Source organism: Dermacentor andersoni, chromosome 4 (genome assembly GCF_023375885.2).
Source record: "Dermacentor andersoni chromosome 4, qqDerAnde1_hic_scaffold, whole genome shotgun sequence".
Classification (NCBI taxonomy): Eukaryota; Metazoa; Arthropoda; class Arachnida; order Ixodida; family Ixodidae; genus Dermacentor; species Dermacentor andersoni.
In genome coordinates this window covers 50,829,744-50,844,512 of record NC_092817.1, presented here as the reverse complement: position 1 = coordinate 50,844,512, position 14,769 = coordinate 50,829,744, and the positions used below count along the sequence as shown (strand labels likewise).

Sequence of the window (14,769 nt, the reverse complement as noted above, 5' to 3'; positions counted from 1 at the left end):
GCCGTAGCACATTCGCTCACAGCGTAGCAGCATCGACGCCTCTCTCGTGCGCATGCGCATCCGGTTGTGAAGTTTACTCGCGCGCATTGCAAGACTGAGGCTGTTTGATTTCTCAGTTGTTGTTTCTTTTAGTGCGTCAGTTGCGAAAGATTTACCAATTCGCTTGTCTTTACGGTGCATTCCCGACCTTATACTTCTGCCACATGATTGCAATGGTGGACGTACTGCAACGGCCTTCCCACGTTTATCTGTTGTTGGGTACTCTGACATTATAACAGAATATTCTCAATGGTTCCTGCACCATTTGAGTTCGAGTGAGGGATATAGAAACATAACACTGTAAGCTGCGGACGCGTTCAAATTTGACCAAGACACGGGCTTCTTTTTCCACCATAGAAAATTAATTACCAACACCCTTTCTTCACAACAAGCAAGTGTCTTCTAGCCTTTATAAGTAAGATAATATATGTTCAAGCGCTATCGAACAATTCAAGGAAGAGGACAAACACTGCTCTTACTGGCAGTATACTTCAAATATGAAGACGCCGTGAGGCAGTCAACTAGACCAAAAGTGAGTGTTGCTCATAAGTCCCTTTGTTTGGACTCGGAGCAAGTGAGCTTGCCAATTGCGCGGCAGCGTGAACGATACTACAGAAACTGTCATGGCGCACGTTTCATCACTTAGTGCACGTTTCATTTTTTTAGTGCGCGTTTCATCATTTAGTGCACGTTTAATCATTTAGTATACGTTATGACGCGTCGTTCTGACAGAAACTACTGTCAACGCACCGGACAGTGCCATATATATAACACCATTAGCACTGAGCCGAAGACGCGTTTACCGGTATCGACGTCGTCGGTGAGCGAGTCGGTGATCTTCGAGGCCACGTAGTTCCATAGGTACACGTAGCTGGCGTCTGTGTACAGCGTCACGTTGCGCTCTCCCCCGTACGCGCACCCCGACAACTCTGTGGCGGCGACGGCCGAAGCGGCACCGCCGCTCAGCGCCAGCGCCAGTGTCGCGAGCAGGGTAGCTGGGCACATGTGACAGGGGCGCTTGGGCCGCCACTCGGCAGCAGCACCTGCAAGAAGCGGGACCCTGCTTGCAGCGAAGAGCACGGGATGCTACATGCGAGACGTCAGCAGGAGCGCACAGCAGTTGCAGAGTTCGGTGAACCTTTAGCGATATATACAACTATGGCATACAAAAGGAAGCATATTGGAAGGCACCCCATGGCACAGTGGCAGCTAGTCAAGCGCCCTGGTCGGGACCTGGACCCGCTGACGTACAAGGGCAAAGAAGATCTTACGCTCACCAATTATTTGTTCTAGCTCAGATTTCGAAATACCGTTTTTTTTTTGTCCGCATCCTTTTTACAAAGTACACGACACCTTTTCTTGTCTACTTCGTCTAAAAAAAATAATAAAACAAAGAAACATATAGAAAACTATAGTCATATGCCCGTCCAGCTCCATTGCAGAGACATAAACGGGTTTACGTCTAAGCAACTTGTTTACGTTATTTGCATAAGCTCGCTGATGCAAGCCACGACGCCAAATGCAGTACAGTGGATGATGTAGACCTGAGAACACCATCTTGCGGCATAAATTGCTAAAGTTATGCTGTATACTACTGTACGTTGCCCAACGCGGGCCGCATGCGCGCGCGTCCATTTGACGAAGAATGGAGCGCCGGTCGCGAAGCCAGTCGCTTTGTTGCATCGATTCTTGCCGAGACGACAGTCAGTTTGAAGCGAGGCTGAATAAAAGCACTACGCTTAACTATGTTGTGAGAAAATCGTCATTCCTCTTTCGTTCCGCATTTCGATGGGGGCGAAATGCGAAAAAACGTCCGTGTATGTAGATTTAGGTGCACGTTAAAGAACCTTTTAGGTGGTCCAAGTTACCGGTGTCCCTCACTACACGGCGTGCCTCATAACCAGATCGTGGTTTTGGCACGTAAAACCCCATAATATTCTTTTTCTTCTTTCATTTCATTCGTCCGCCAGACGTAAACGACGTCAATTCGACGCACTGTCCGCCGTGGTGTCAGTGGCTATAGTGTTCGGCTGCCGAGCACCAGGTCGCGGCATCGAATCCCGGCCACGGCAGCCGCATTCCGATGGGGGCGAAATGCGAAAACCACCCGTGTAGTTATATTTAGGTGCACGTTAAACAACCCCAGGTGGTCCAAATTTCTGGAGTACCCCACTACGGCGTGCCTCATAAGCAGATCGTGATTATGGCACGTAAAACCCGATAATTTTTTTTTCCAATTCGACACGCAGTGCCTGCGCGATGCCTATTGGACGATCGCCGCGAGAGGAAAGGAACGTGGCGTGAGGTTAACATCACGGAAGCATCGACGACGCGGTACAAATGTTCATGAAGGCTCTCCCGTTGTGGTGCGGCAATGCGTGCGCGGTGCAGCAATCATGTTGTGTGAGATCGTGATCGTGATCTAAATAAAGGAAGGACGCTTGATTCTGCAACCCGTGAGGGAGCACGGCGAAGCGTCGTCAGGGGAGAGGGAGTGGGAAGTGAAAGATGATGTGGATGTGGCTCCACTATGCGCGACAGGTGACAGTCCTCAGTAAAGTTGCCAGCGTTGTAGCGTGAGAGTGCGAACGCTTAACAGCGTGCATTTCTCGTTCCCTTCTCGCTCTTAAACGTTCGCGCTTTCACGCAAGAACTTTCGACGCTAACTGGACCAATCGGTGACGCCACAAAGCAAACGCGCTTCGCACTCACGTCCACCGCGCCTAAACGTGGAGGCACGAGATCACCCGCGTGGCGACCAGTTCCCCGAAGACGTCTCGAACGAAGGTCACTGAGGGCATTGGTGTTCTGTCCTTACACTCGCTGCTGCTGTTGTCATCTGCTGCCACGAATGACCGCCATTGAACTTCATCTTCTTCATCATCGTGTTGAACGATATTACTTTCTTTCCATGAAGGAAAAAAAAGGGGGGAAAGTCACAAAGGAGCAAGAAACAAAACTGAAGCCGAGTGATTTACGACGCACGATTGCCCATCTATGTTTTCTATTCCGCCATCATTTCCGCTGCCATCCCTTCGTTGACCTAGAGAGGGAAATATGAGATCTGTAACGAACACGCCAAGCGGACGAACCGTGTAGGTTTCCATTTCAGTTCAATTCAATTCAGTTTATTTTTCATTGATGATGATTTGTACAAAGGAACTGTTGGGCCAGTAGCCAAAGGCTAGTGTAGACCCATAGTCATATATGTAGCAGCAGCTACAATGTCATGCGCATATCTAGTTATTAGTGATGCAACCTAATACAGTTAGGTGGTTGGTTCGATGGTTAGTTGGTCGTCCCAAGTGAAATAGCTCAAGTCCCACCAGATGCATAACGACAGCTATTTTATACATTTAGGCAGTATATATATATATATATATATATATATATATATATATATATATATATATATATATATATATATATATATATATATATATATATATATATATATATATATATATATACAGTAAAATACCACTTGAAAGAACTTCATTTAAACGAAGTATTCAGTTGTACGAGCTTTTTTTAAAACCCCCACCGTCGCGCCATTGAACCCTATAGATGCAAACGCCCTTCAGCTTAACGAAATTCGAAGCAGTGCGCATTTCACTTCTACGAACAGTTTCCGAGGCGCCATGCCATGTCTCCTAGGTACTGAGCACTTCAACAAGTATAAACCGCCCTTTTTGCCACGCTTTTTTTACGTTGAGAACCGCGCCGACCGCGCTCCATTACTGCGTTACTGCTCACCGCCGCCATTTAGCGGTTTAGCTTTGAACTGGATTGGCTACCTAAGCCGTAGCCAGCCGATATCATTGCTGTTTTTTTCACGTTTAGTGCGTTTAGTTGGCTCCACAGCCATAGCGCCAAATATATCTGCCAAAGAGGCACTAATCGCCCTGGAAAAAGTTAAAGCCTTTGCTGCCCAGCAGCCCGCTGTGCCAGAGAAGGTGCTCGAGTGCTTAGACACAGTGACTCAATTCACAACTGCTGCAGTGCTATGTGCTAAAGTGCAGCAGAAGATCACAGTGTTCTTTGCAAAGTGCTAATTAGCGGAACTTGAGCAGAGTGACAAATAAATGCGTTGATAAACAATTTGACCACCAGTTCTTTTGTTTTTACATAACGGCAACAAGCTGTATATATATATATATATATATATATATATATATATATATATATATATATATAGAGAGAGAGAGAGAGAGAGAGAGAGAGAGAGAGTTAATGATAAATTGTTAAAGTGTTTGTTTACAGAGTACGCAAGAAGCGCGAGGTCGAACTCAGTGCCGAGGTTTTATCCTGCGAGCTAAACGCTGGTGATGCGCCTGGCTGACCGGCGGTTCTTCGTTACAAAATAAATGTATAATAGGAACAGTGGTACGTCGAATTATAACGTTGTGCTTGTGAATTTTACTAGATAAATTGTATACGGAGAGTGTGCACGGTATGTACTGTACTTCTCAACACGGTATATATATAAATATAATTTTCGTTTCTTTGTCTCGCATAGCATGACGATATGAATGCGCAACGGCTACAAGGTTTGCGCAACGGCGACGACGACTCACGCATCTCGGATACTACGTGGAATCCTGGTGGCAAATAATGGAATTTCCAGGCGACTATACTTCTTCCAGGGAAACCTGATGGTGATACTCGTGACCGATGAGTGAGTGAGTGAGTGAGTGAGTGAAGAAACTTTATTGCAGGTCCGGCGAGGACGCGAACTCGTCGCGCACCCGGCTAGTCCCACGTCGGGACCGGCAGGTCTAACCCACCGGCCCGGTCGCGGGCACGCCGGACAGCCAGGATTTGCTATTCTAGAGCGGGGCTACGCAGAAGCGAGTCCCACTCCTCCTTGATGAACTTGGGGTATGTCGACCCGCACTCCCAGAGCATGTGCGCTAGAGTGGAGGTCTGCCCGCAGGAGGAGCAGGCGTCGTCGCGATACACGTCCGGGTAAGCCTCGTGGAGAACGGACAGACACGGATACGTGCTGGTCTGCAGAAGCCTAAGCGAAACGGCTTGCGCCCTATTCAACTTGTGGTGAGGGGGTGGAAAGACCCTTCTAGACATGTAGAAGAATTTAATAATCTCGTTGTGAGTAGCGGGAGCGTCCCTGTGGCCGTAGGGAGGAGGGGAGTCGGTGCTTCTTGTAGAGGAAGCGCGGTCGGTGAGGTCACGTGTAGCCTCGTGAGCAGACTCATTGAGGTTCGGGGGAGCACCCTCGACCGACCCTACGTGAGCGGGAAACCAGTGGATTGAATGATGCGTGAGAGCATAGCGACACGAGCTGCTAAGAAGACGAGCACCTTGCTTGGCGATGCAACCCTTCTGAAAAGCCCTAACTGCCGTTTTGGAATCGCTATATATATCGGACCCACGACCGTCTAGCAGTGCGAGGGCGATGGCGGCTTGCTCGGCGACTCCGGGGTCTGAAGTGCGAATGGAGGCGCTATTGGAAATCTTGCCGCTGGAGTCGACCACAACAATGGCAAAGGTCTTCCCATCGCTGTACTCCGCGGCGTCGACGAAGCTCGCTCTAATGTCTCGTTGCTTGATCTGTTTGAGGATGGCTGCTGCTCTGGCCTTGCGTCTGCCCTCGTTATGGACGGGATGGACGTTTCGGGGCACAGGGGCCACTTCGAACTTGTCTCGAATGCACCTAGGGATCGGGGTACTGACCATCGGGAATCCCGCAGGTTGGTAACCCAGCTCTTCGAGGATGTGTTTACCTGCCGCTGTGGTGCTCAGGCGAGTGAGTTGCGCGCGTTCTTGGGCTTCGGCAATCTCCTCGGCAGTTTTATGCACCCCCAGCTTGAGGAGATCCTCGGTACGGGTCCTGATGCCTAGCTCGAGAGCCCTCTTGGCCACTTTGCGGATGAGAGCGTTGAGCTTGTCTCGCTCCGCTCTGAGCCAGTTGTGCATAGAAATTGTGTACGTAAAGTGACATAGTACGAATGCATTGATAAGCCTGAGGAGATTGTTTTCCTTCATTCCTCGGTGTCGGTTTGCTATTCTGCGAACGAGGCGGAAAGCGTTGTCCGTCTTTGCAATGATCTTGCGGAGAGCCGTAACCAGGTAAAAGGAGAGCCTGGTAAAGGTAAAGGTAAAAGGTAAAGGAGAGACCAACGTCTGGTTGATTGCACTTGTCGGCAGAAAAAGATTGAAACAGTTAAAAAGGAAGAGAAGGGAACAGACAGATAGCTCACGTGCGCAGTAGAAGACACCGGATAGCGAACTCCCGGATCCGTTGAATCTCGTTAGTATTTTAAATGCCTAAGCCGTTCTATGCCTACCCAACGAGAAGTTTAAGCGTCCCGTAAGACAATGAATGCCTCACACCCGCTTAAGCAATGGCCTCATACCCTGGTAAGCAAACAAATATTCAATGGCTCACACCTATGTAAGGCAGATACAAGCGCTCAGCAAAGTGAAGTGAACAGCACATAAATTCACTGAATTCACCTGTACAACACACAGAACAGCATACATTTCAATAAAGAACATGCGAACCATCAATAAAGCATTGCATGCCCCCCTCAGAGAATGTAGTGGTGATTCTGCAACAGCTTCGCTAAATTAAGGTTAATTCATCTTAATTAACACCACCAAAGGTTGAGGGTCCGAGTGCCTAATAAACTATATCTTAATTAATCGTGACTAATTAACTTCATATTAATTAACAGCTATGGTCGTGGGTTCGAGTGCAGTAATGAACTTTATCTTCATTAAACTTGCCTTATCATGTTCGCTAGCGAACATAATAAGCGAACGACTGATGAGGGTTTATAAAAGTTTATACTGGCCGGATCAAGTTCCAAAACATCGATAGTGACACCGGGCTGCGTGGTTATGAGCAAGTGACACAATGCTTACATATATTCAGACAACTACCAGAGGAGTTACTGCGTGAATTTTTTCTTTAATGCGAAAGATTCTTTGGCTCATCCTAGGAACTTTGCTGCAATCAAGTAAGTATACGTTCCTGTCTCGCCTCGCTTCACAAAAACAAAATTCAAGCGTCCGATGCTGGGATCGAAACTCTGACGACGAGCACGGCAGCCCGATGCTCTAACGATTAGACCACATCACCTTTTCTTTTTTTTTTTTTCTTTTCTATCCTGTTAGGCCACAATTTCACGCGTGTTTCTCTCGTGCCAGCGCCAATTGGCTCTCTGGGATGACTAGCGCCTTCGACTGGTCTCAATGAGACTCTTTAGTCGAGTGTCGTGCTTTGCGCATTTGTTTTGCATGTTTAAGTCGAGTGTCGTGCTTTGCGCATTTGTTTTGCATGTTTAGTTTGAACTGTGCACATCGTTTCATTTTTTATCCTATCCATTTGGAGTAGAATGCTAGGTATGCCGCCAGGAGAACCTCTCCACTATCCATTAAAGAGCCCTTTCTCTCTCTCTCTCTCTCTCTCTCTCTTTCTAGCGCGTGCGCGTCATGACACATAGCACGTCACATTGCACATAACGTGTGCTCACACCTATAGTTTCCATTCGGCAACAGACTTAGCCCTGTCTTTCACTTGAGTCACGAGCGGAAGCATTTCAGTCTCTCCCATTCTTGCTTCGGGACATCTAATCGCTTTGAGACGCTTAATAGTGTTAGACTGCAATATGGGCCGATCCGAAGACTACGGATCGAATATGGGGACTGCGAATGTGGGCCGATCCCGAAGACTTCGGGATCGGCCCATATTCGCCAGTCCTTTACTCGTAGCAGATAACGCTACGAAGAAGCTGCGCCATAGTGTACTGCCTTCGGGATCAGCCAAAGTCTTAACGGAACAACTTCTAACGTATCTTCGCGGTGTAAAAAAAAAAGGAAACTGTCGTAATACCATCGCCGTCGTACTACCATCTGTAGTCGCACGCAGGCTCGCGTCAACGACAGCGGCTTGACTTACTCAAACACGTTGGTTCATCTAGTAAGTCTCCGAAGAATGCCAAACAATGCTGGATAGCCAACAGACGCCTGCAAAATACTTCACATAACATCGATTCCCATGCACAGTGCGTGAGATCTGCATAATTTTCACTTTAATTGTACGGCCGCTTCTTATCCAATCCCTCGCTGTGCATACGTGCCATAGTTTGGAGATCATCATCATTATCATCAGAATCCGCCTCATTTAGCAGCTGTTGATGGGCCACATCATTTAGCGGCTATTGATGGGTGAGCCATGCACTTATTTATTTTTTGTTTCTTTATTGGTTGCTGCGAACCACAATGGGTCCAAGCCGAAGCATCACTTACTCGTATGAATTCGGGCGATAGCACGATTTTAACGGCTAATAATTACCAGGCTATTACCAAAGTTTTAAAGGCTCTGCTAGTACTATGAATACATAATATGCGAGTTGACCTGATCGACGTGCAATAGGGTCAATGATCATATAAGTTCACATATCAAGGAGGATTAAGGGGTGGGCTACGTTGGTTGATGGGCCGCCTGGAGACGGACACGTTGTTAGCCCTGTGCAGTGGCATAGCCAGGGCATAGCCCCCCTCCGTTTGTTGTTATGGCGCAACGAATAGAGGTTTTAAAAGTAAATTTTGCTGTCAAGTACAAAAGAAGTAGCGCTAACACGAGGTGCGAGCGTTCTCGGGCTGTTATAGATAGATACGTGAGTGCCTCAGTGCCGCAGTTCAACCGTACACTCTAAGAACAGTTTACACCCTTTGGCTTGCCCCTTCTGCCACACAAAAATAATCGTCATCTGCCTTGATGCGTTTCCTTTCTTTATCGCTGCAAGCCCGGAACTTTCCAGTAACGAACGGCACGCGCGTTATCAGCATAGAACAGTTTACACCCTTTGGAGTGCCCCTTCTGATAACGCGCGTGCCGTTCGTCACTGGAAAGTTCCGGGCTTGCAGCGATAAAGAAAGGAAACGCATCAAGGCAGATGACGATTATTTTTGTGTGGCAGAAGGGGCAAGCCAAAGGGTGTAAACTGTTCTTAGAGTGTAGGATGTTTCAATGGATGTGGTCGCTCCGGAACAATTTTGAGGTACCCGCACCTTTTAAATCGTTTTTTAAGAATTTATTGATTAACACCGTCCATTATGTTTTAACGAAAAATGTATTTATGAATTTTTTAGGTAAATATGAGCAATGGTACTAACTAGCAATGATTTGTTTGTTTGTTTTACCAAAAATACCGCGAGTTTGGCGCGTAAGTGCTCCACCATCTGGCACCAATGTGCGCTCCATTGCAATTTTTAGATTTGTTTCGTTTGCCGTCGTCCAAACTTTGGAATGAACGGAGATGCACTGAATGACGCCAGTGTATTTGCTAGTTCTGTGAGGTAATTCTGGACATTTGTTTAGTTACGGCTTGTTCATATTGTTTCCGACATTGTGTTTAGTAGTCAGCATTTGAACAAGTCCACGATCTCGTAGCCAACACCGTTTACTGATCGTTTCTCAGTTGTGAACATGGTACATCAACTTGTAAAACTCACCTGTACGAGTTACCATGCTTTGCGACGCGATTCAAGCAATGAACACAATAAAGCAGGAAGGTTAATCTTCATAAATTTGACACCGGTTATATCTTTCGCGTTATGAAATTAGCTTAGCCATTTTCCGTAAGCATGGAAAATTAGTGGTGCCATGTTTGCGTCTGGTTCAAGTGTTAGGTGGCGCCAAAAACTTAACTGGAATTTTGAAAAGTGACGAGCTAGCGTCCGAATTTGTTCTTACCGTGGCTTGCCACTGCTAGAAGTGACCTGGCAAATAATTTCCTGATTCTGTCTTCCTCAGCCTTCACTTTCAAAAAGATCAGCAGCGGTGTACTTTTGTTTCTAAGATGAATCAGAAACGAGATAACGTAGCTTTGACTTATGTTAAGGAGATTGTAGAAACATTCTGAGGCAAAGCTCTGACAGTGTTGCAAAAATTGATGCGTACATTATGTTCTAATATGGACACTCAGCCACCCTTGTTTGTAAATTATGCTTGCCACTAGAATGTGTTGTTTCTAAAATATGTTGCTCACGTTTTATGCTTGCAGTTAAACATTTCAGCACATCCTTGCATATACATTCTGCTATTTATCACAAGCAATTATTGCGCACAGAAGTATTCAGAGCTTTAAAAGCCAATATTGGTACATTGAGTGTTGACACTTTGCCGAGTTCTTTAAAAAAAAGAAACCTTAAGTGTAGCGCTGGCACTCATGGGTACTATCAATTGACAACAGCAGCTGAAAAATTTTATGAGAGTGGCTATCGAATGAAGGAGAGAAAAACATTTTCAACAACTCTTAGTCAAGGCTATGAAACAAGCCATATGTTACAAAATGCTAGTACTGTCCATCGCAGAATGTGCAGAAATATTATGAAATAGCTTTTCATGATGGAATTAAATTTAGCAGAAAGGCTGGGGCATTTCTGATGGCATCCTGTAACTGTGTAGGTCATGTGACCCTGCATTGTTAGAGGCCTTCACGTGTTTCATGAGATGTTTATAGTCTTTACATTTTATGATATTAGCCTGACCTTGTCACCATTGCATGATTTACCTACATGTGTGACTTGTTTTTTTTCTAACACCACCTTCGTCATTCACTTTTTGCTTTCCAGTCGTGCTGACTGACGTCTGACACTAGTGATGTCCACTCGAGTCTTCATCAATGTGGACTTGGACCCCTTTTGTGCGGAGCTAGTGTTCCCAAAAGGTCTTGATGTTGGAGGCTTTGTCTCTCTTGTTTTTGGCCGCTTCAGCCAGGAGGCTCCTCATGGTGCACAAGACCATGGAGTGCGTCATATCTCTCTCCAATCTGCCGCAAGAGCCAAGTCTGGTATGTACAAATGATCCTCGTGCTGCAGACGTAGCATGATGCAATGTTTTATGAAGCTGATAGGTACAATAAAGATAGAAAATAACGTCCTGCCCTAATTTCTTTATTACATGCTACTCAATATGTGTCAGTATTATTTAGTGCACTGGACACTGAAATACAGGAGACAGATTAAGGGGAAAAAAGCAGTGCTGTTATGTTATGATTCTCTGTTTGTCCTGTTCTCTGTTAGACATAGTCTGGTGTTGTAAAACTCTTTAAAAAAAAAAAGAAAGCTAGGAGCCACAAATACCATTGTGATAGTTACATTTTTACAGAGAGCTTGAAAAATGCACTGTGCACATTATCTGTCTAAGTACACCTGTAGGAATTCCCTGGCATCTCTCACAGACACATGTACCATGGAAGCGTAGAAATGTACCATGATTAGGCATATAAAGCTGAAGCTGTAGAAGCTAAAAAGGGTTACTGTGCAAGCACACACGTGCTGTGCAGAGAAGTTTTGCAGTCAGCAAGTAGAGCCAAATCCAAATCAAATCAAACCACTTTATAAACATCATAATCCTGAAAGTGCAGATGTTGAGGGGAGACGTAAAGAGTACATGCGTCTTGGTAAGTGAACCAGCAGTGAGATCTACAACAGTACTTTACCACGAAGATGCTGTAGGGGCTCAGCATTCAGCAATCCATGCATATTTCTGGGCAGAAACATTGGTGACACATGGAAGTAGACTGCGCTCCTTGAAAGTCACGCGGTCATCACCTAGCAGCATGTACCAGGTGCATGCAAAGTTGCATGAAGCCAATAGTACAAAAAAATAGAAAATCATTGACGCATAGCTCCGAGACACCAAAGACGCGCTTGAGGAGTTTGCAAATGTGGGACAGCAATTGGCTGTTGTATGAAGAGTGAGCACAAGTACGCACACCTGTGCATGTGCCATGAGAAGAGAAATGAGCAGCAATGATTGCTAGCTATATACAGGTTCCTTTAGAGGTGCATTTGCTGCTCAATTGTTGCCACTTTTTGATTACAAGGAGTCAAATGAAATGCAGTCATTCAGTGTAATAGGAGTGGAAATTTGCAATGAGTGGGAGTATCTGGTTTGTCGTATCTTCACAGGAAAAGAACAACCTCTGAAGAAAAAGGTGTTCATCAGTGTGCCTTATGGAGAGCGAAACCCTCTCTGCACGTTACGAGATGCTCCGCTACCTGAGGACCTTGAGGATATTCCAGATCCATCCGACGAAGAAGCTGTGGATGATGTAATCTTAGGTAATGACTGCATGCTTGAAGTCGTACTTTTTGTTCAGTTTTGGCTCAGAAACCATATTGTAGCTTATAGCTCTTCTGCTTCATGCTTTGTTTTTTCGTAGTTGCAGTTTTCTTGTTTGTTTTGTAGCCATGGAATATTGTGTATTGCGAGTGTTGTGTGAAGGAAGATGTAATCAAATCCCTTAGTATGTTTCTTGTGGTTATGGAGCTTTTCTGTCACACTGTGGGACATGTTGGCACACTGTCCATAGCGGATGCAAGGGCATGTGGAAAGACATCAAGGAATGTGGGAAGGATCAAAGGCAGAGAAAAGTTGAAAAGCAGGTAAAAGATACATTAAAGGGCTCCTAAACCACCCTTGACATATTTAACTCGTTTTAAATAAACACACATATTATATATAGATGCTGTGAGGGCCATCTTTGACAAACATGGTAGCGCTACACATCTAGGATCACACATTCAGAAAACAGTTTCGAGCTCCTCTTTGTGCTTTTCTGCTTCCATTCCTCAGATGCTGTGAAGCCAGCAGTGTCACGCGTGTGACATCACGGGGTAGAAGCTGTCGATTAGTTAACCGACGAGGGACGAGCACGCCATCTTGAGACTCTCAGAGCCGACTGCATGTTTTGAGAAGGGAGAGGACTTGCCCATTGTGCAACCACTGATCCTTCTATGAAGCTACCATTCAGTCAGCATTGCACGGAGGGTGATCAGAGACTGACAATAGAGGATACCCTTTTTTTCTAGTTTTCTCTTCTGTTTGGCTGACACGACTTGTAGTTTTCACAGCGCTACACGTGGTTGGTGAGATGGATTACAGAGAAGGTACCTGGCGAGGAGAGAGGAGTAGAATAGCGAAGGCAAGCCAGAAGCCTTGGAAACCATGTTGTCATTCCTCATAGTCCTGTAGCTTTGCTATTACAGCATCTTTTCGAAGAACTCTTGTGGCTGTATGTTTGTTGTAGACTGGCACACAGCTTCCACTATATAGCAAACGTTTTAGCTCAGTGATAGGGCCCCGTAGGTATTAAAACATCGACTGTTGCTTCACAATATGTACAATTGCACGTTAGTGCAAGAAAGCCATCGGCCTTCTTCAAAGCTCTCTGCGGTGTAAATATATGTCTGAATGAAAGGAAAAAAGGGACACTAACGAAAAATATTTGGCTAAGTTGGTAGGTTACACTTAGCACTCGTTAAGGAAGTGTATTCATGTGCAGATTCTTGGGAATCCAGGAAAAATGTGAAAACAGGCAGCAACACCAATTGCTTGGGACTAGTAATTCCGACCTGCCAACTCTCCCGACTTTCTCATAAAGTTTACGAATGTGGTCTTGTGTGAAGATTTTAAGAATGTTGCATCAAGTTACACAACATTGTGCTCACAAAAAAGTTTCGCTCATTGGTCTCCGACCATACCACTGGAAGTCTCCCGGTGGTGAAAGGCCATTACAGAAGTACTTGCTTCAAGCAAGTTGATGCAGACAAGTTCCTGAAGCAGGTGAAATTGCCATCATCATATTCATCGAAAAAATAACTGCGATCCACAAACAGTGTGTTGCTTGTCAGTCTCTGTGCTGTTCCGAGTTGGCTGCTGCTTGTGCGCTACACCTCAAGGTATATATTGTCACGTAGTAGCGACGGTGAAAAATGCAGTGGTAAAACTGTGAACGACGAAATTAACTTTTTATTGGGCGAATTTGTGCCCACAAAAGCAAATTACACTCACAACACAGCCATAGCAGCAAACGCTGTCGGCGATCGGTGAAAATTTGATCTGCCGGTCAAATGCATTGGCTCTTATCATGAGCCATCGAAGGTTCTAGAGTAATCGCTGGTGCCTGCATTTCTTCCAGAGAGTTCTACACACTTCGCGTTGCACATACAATCAGATTAAACAAGTTTTGGTGACAACAGACAGCAGAAAGAACCTTCGATAACATTCGAGAAACTTCCGATACATGCGGGTGCATCCCGCGTTGAGCAATAACATTTTAAATGGTGAAAAGCAGTCACCCGAAAAAAATATACAAGTACACATGTCAACGCCCTCCTCTCAAAAAGCATCGTCCCAATGCTACAAACATAACAGGAGAGCGAAAAAACAAAAGGACACTTATTAAACAGTATCAAAGAAACAAAGTCCAAAGTAATACAGTCCAAAAAAAGAAAGTCCAAAGTTCAGCTATGCAAAGTCCAAAAGTTCGTTAACACTAGTGGAACGGCTTAAGTCAGACAACATGGACTACTCCAGGTTGTGAACGGCACCGCTGTGATAGCGAAATTCCATCTGGCACGACCTCATAGTCGAGCGTGCCAATGCATCGGGTGATCTTGTAGGGTCCGAAACAGCGGCGTAAAAGCTTCTCGCTAAGTCCTCGTCAGCGTATTGGGGTCCAAACCTAAACACAGTTGCCGGGCTGGTGCTCGACGTAGCATCGTCGAAGGTTGTAGTGTCGGCTGTCGGTCCTCTGCTGTTTCCTGATCCGCAGGCAGGCCAGCTGTCTGACTTCGGCGTGCTGGAGATAGGCGGCGAAGTCGACATTTTCTTCGTTGGTGACGTGCGGCAGCATGGTGTCGAGAGTCATCGTTGGGTTCCTTCTGTAAACCAGCTTGAATGGCGTCATT

General features: G+C 45.7%; 1 protein-coding gene across 2 annotated transcripts in view; it reads left to right on the top strand.

The window, feature by feature from the left end:
• Window positions 1–9,277: 9,277 nt before the first annotated feature.
• Window positions 9,278–14,769, top strand: part of LOC126537131 (uncharacterized) — a 62,614-nt gene continuing 57,122 nt past the window's right edge. For both annotated transcript variants that reach the window (XM_055073734.2, XM_050184288.3), the window contains exons 1-3: window positions 9,278–9,366; window positions 10,645–10,862; window positions 11,986–12,138. In XM_055073734.2, coding sequence (XP_054929709.2) covers window positions 10,673–10,862; window positions 11,986–12,138 — 343 coding nt within the window. In that variant the 5' untranslated portion in view covers window positions 9,278–9,366; window positions 10,645–10,672. The remainder of the gene's footprint in view (window positions 9,367–10,644; window positions 10,863–11,985; window positions 12,139–14,769) is intronic.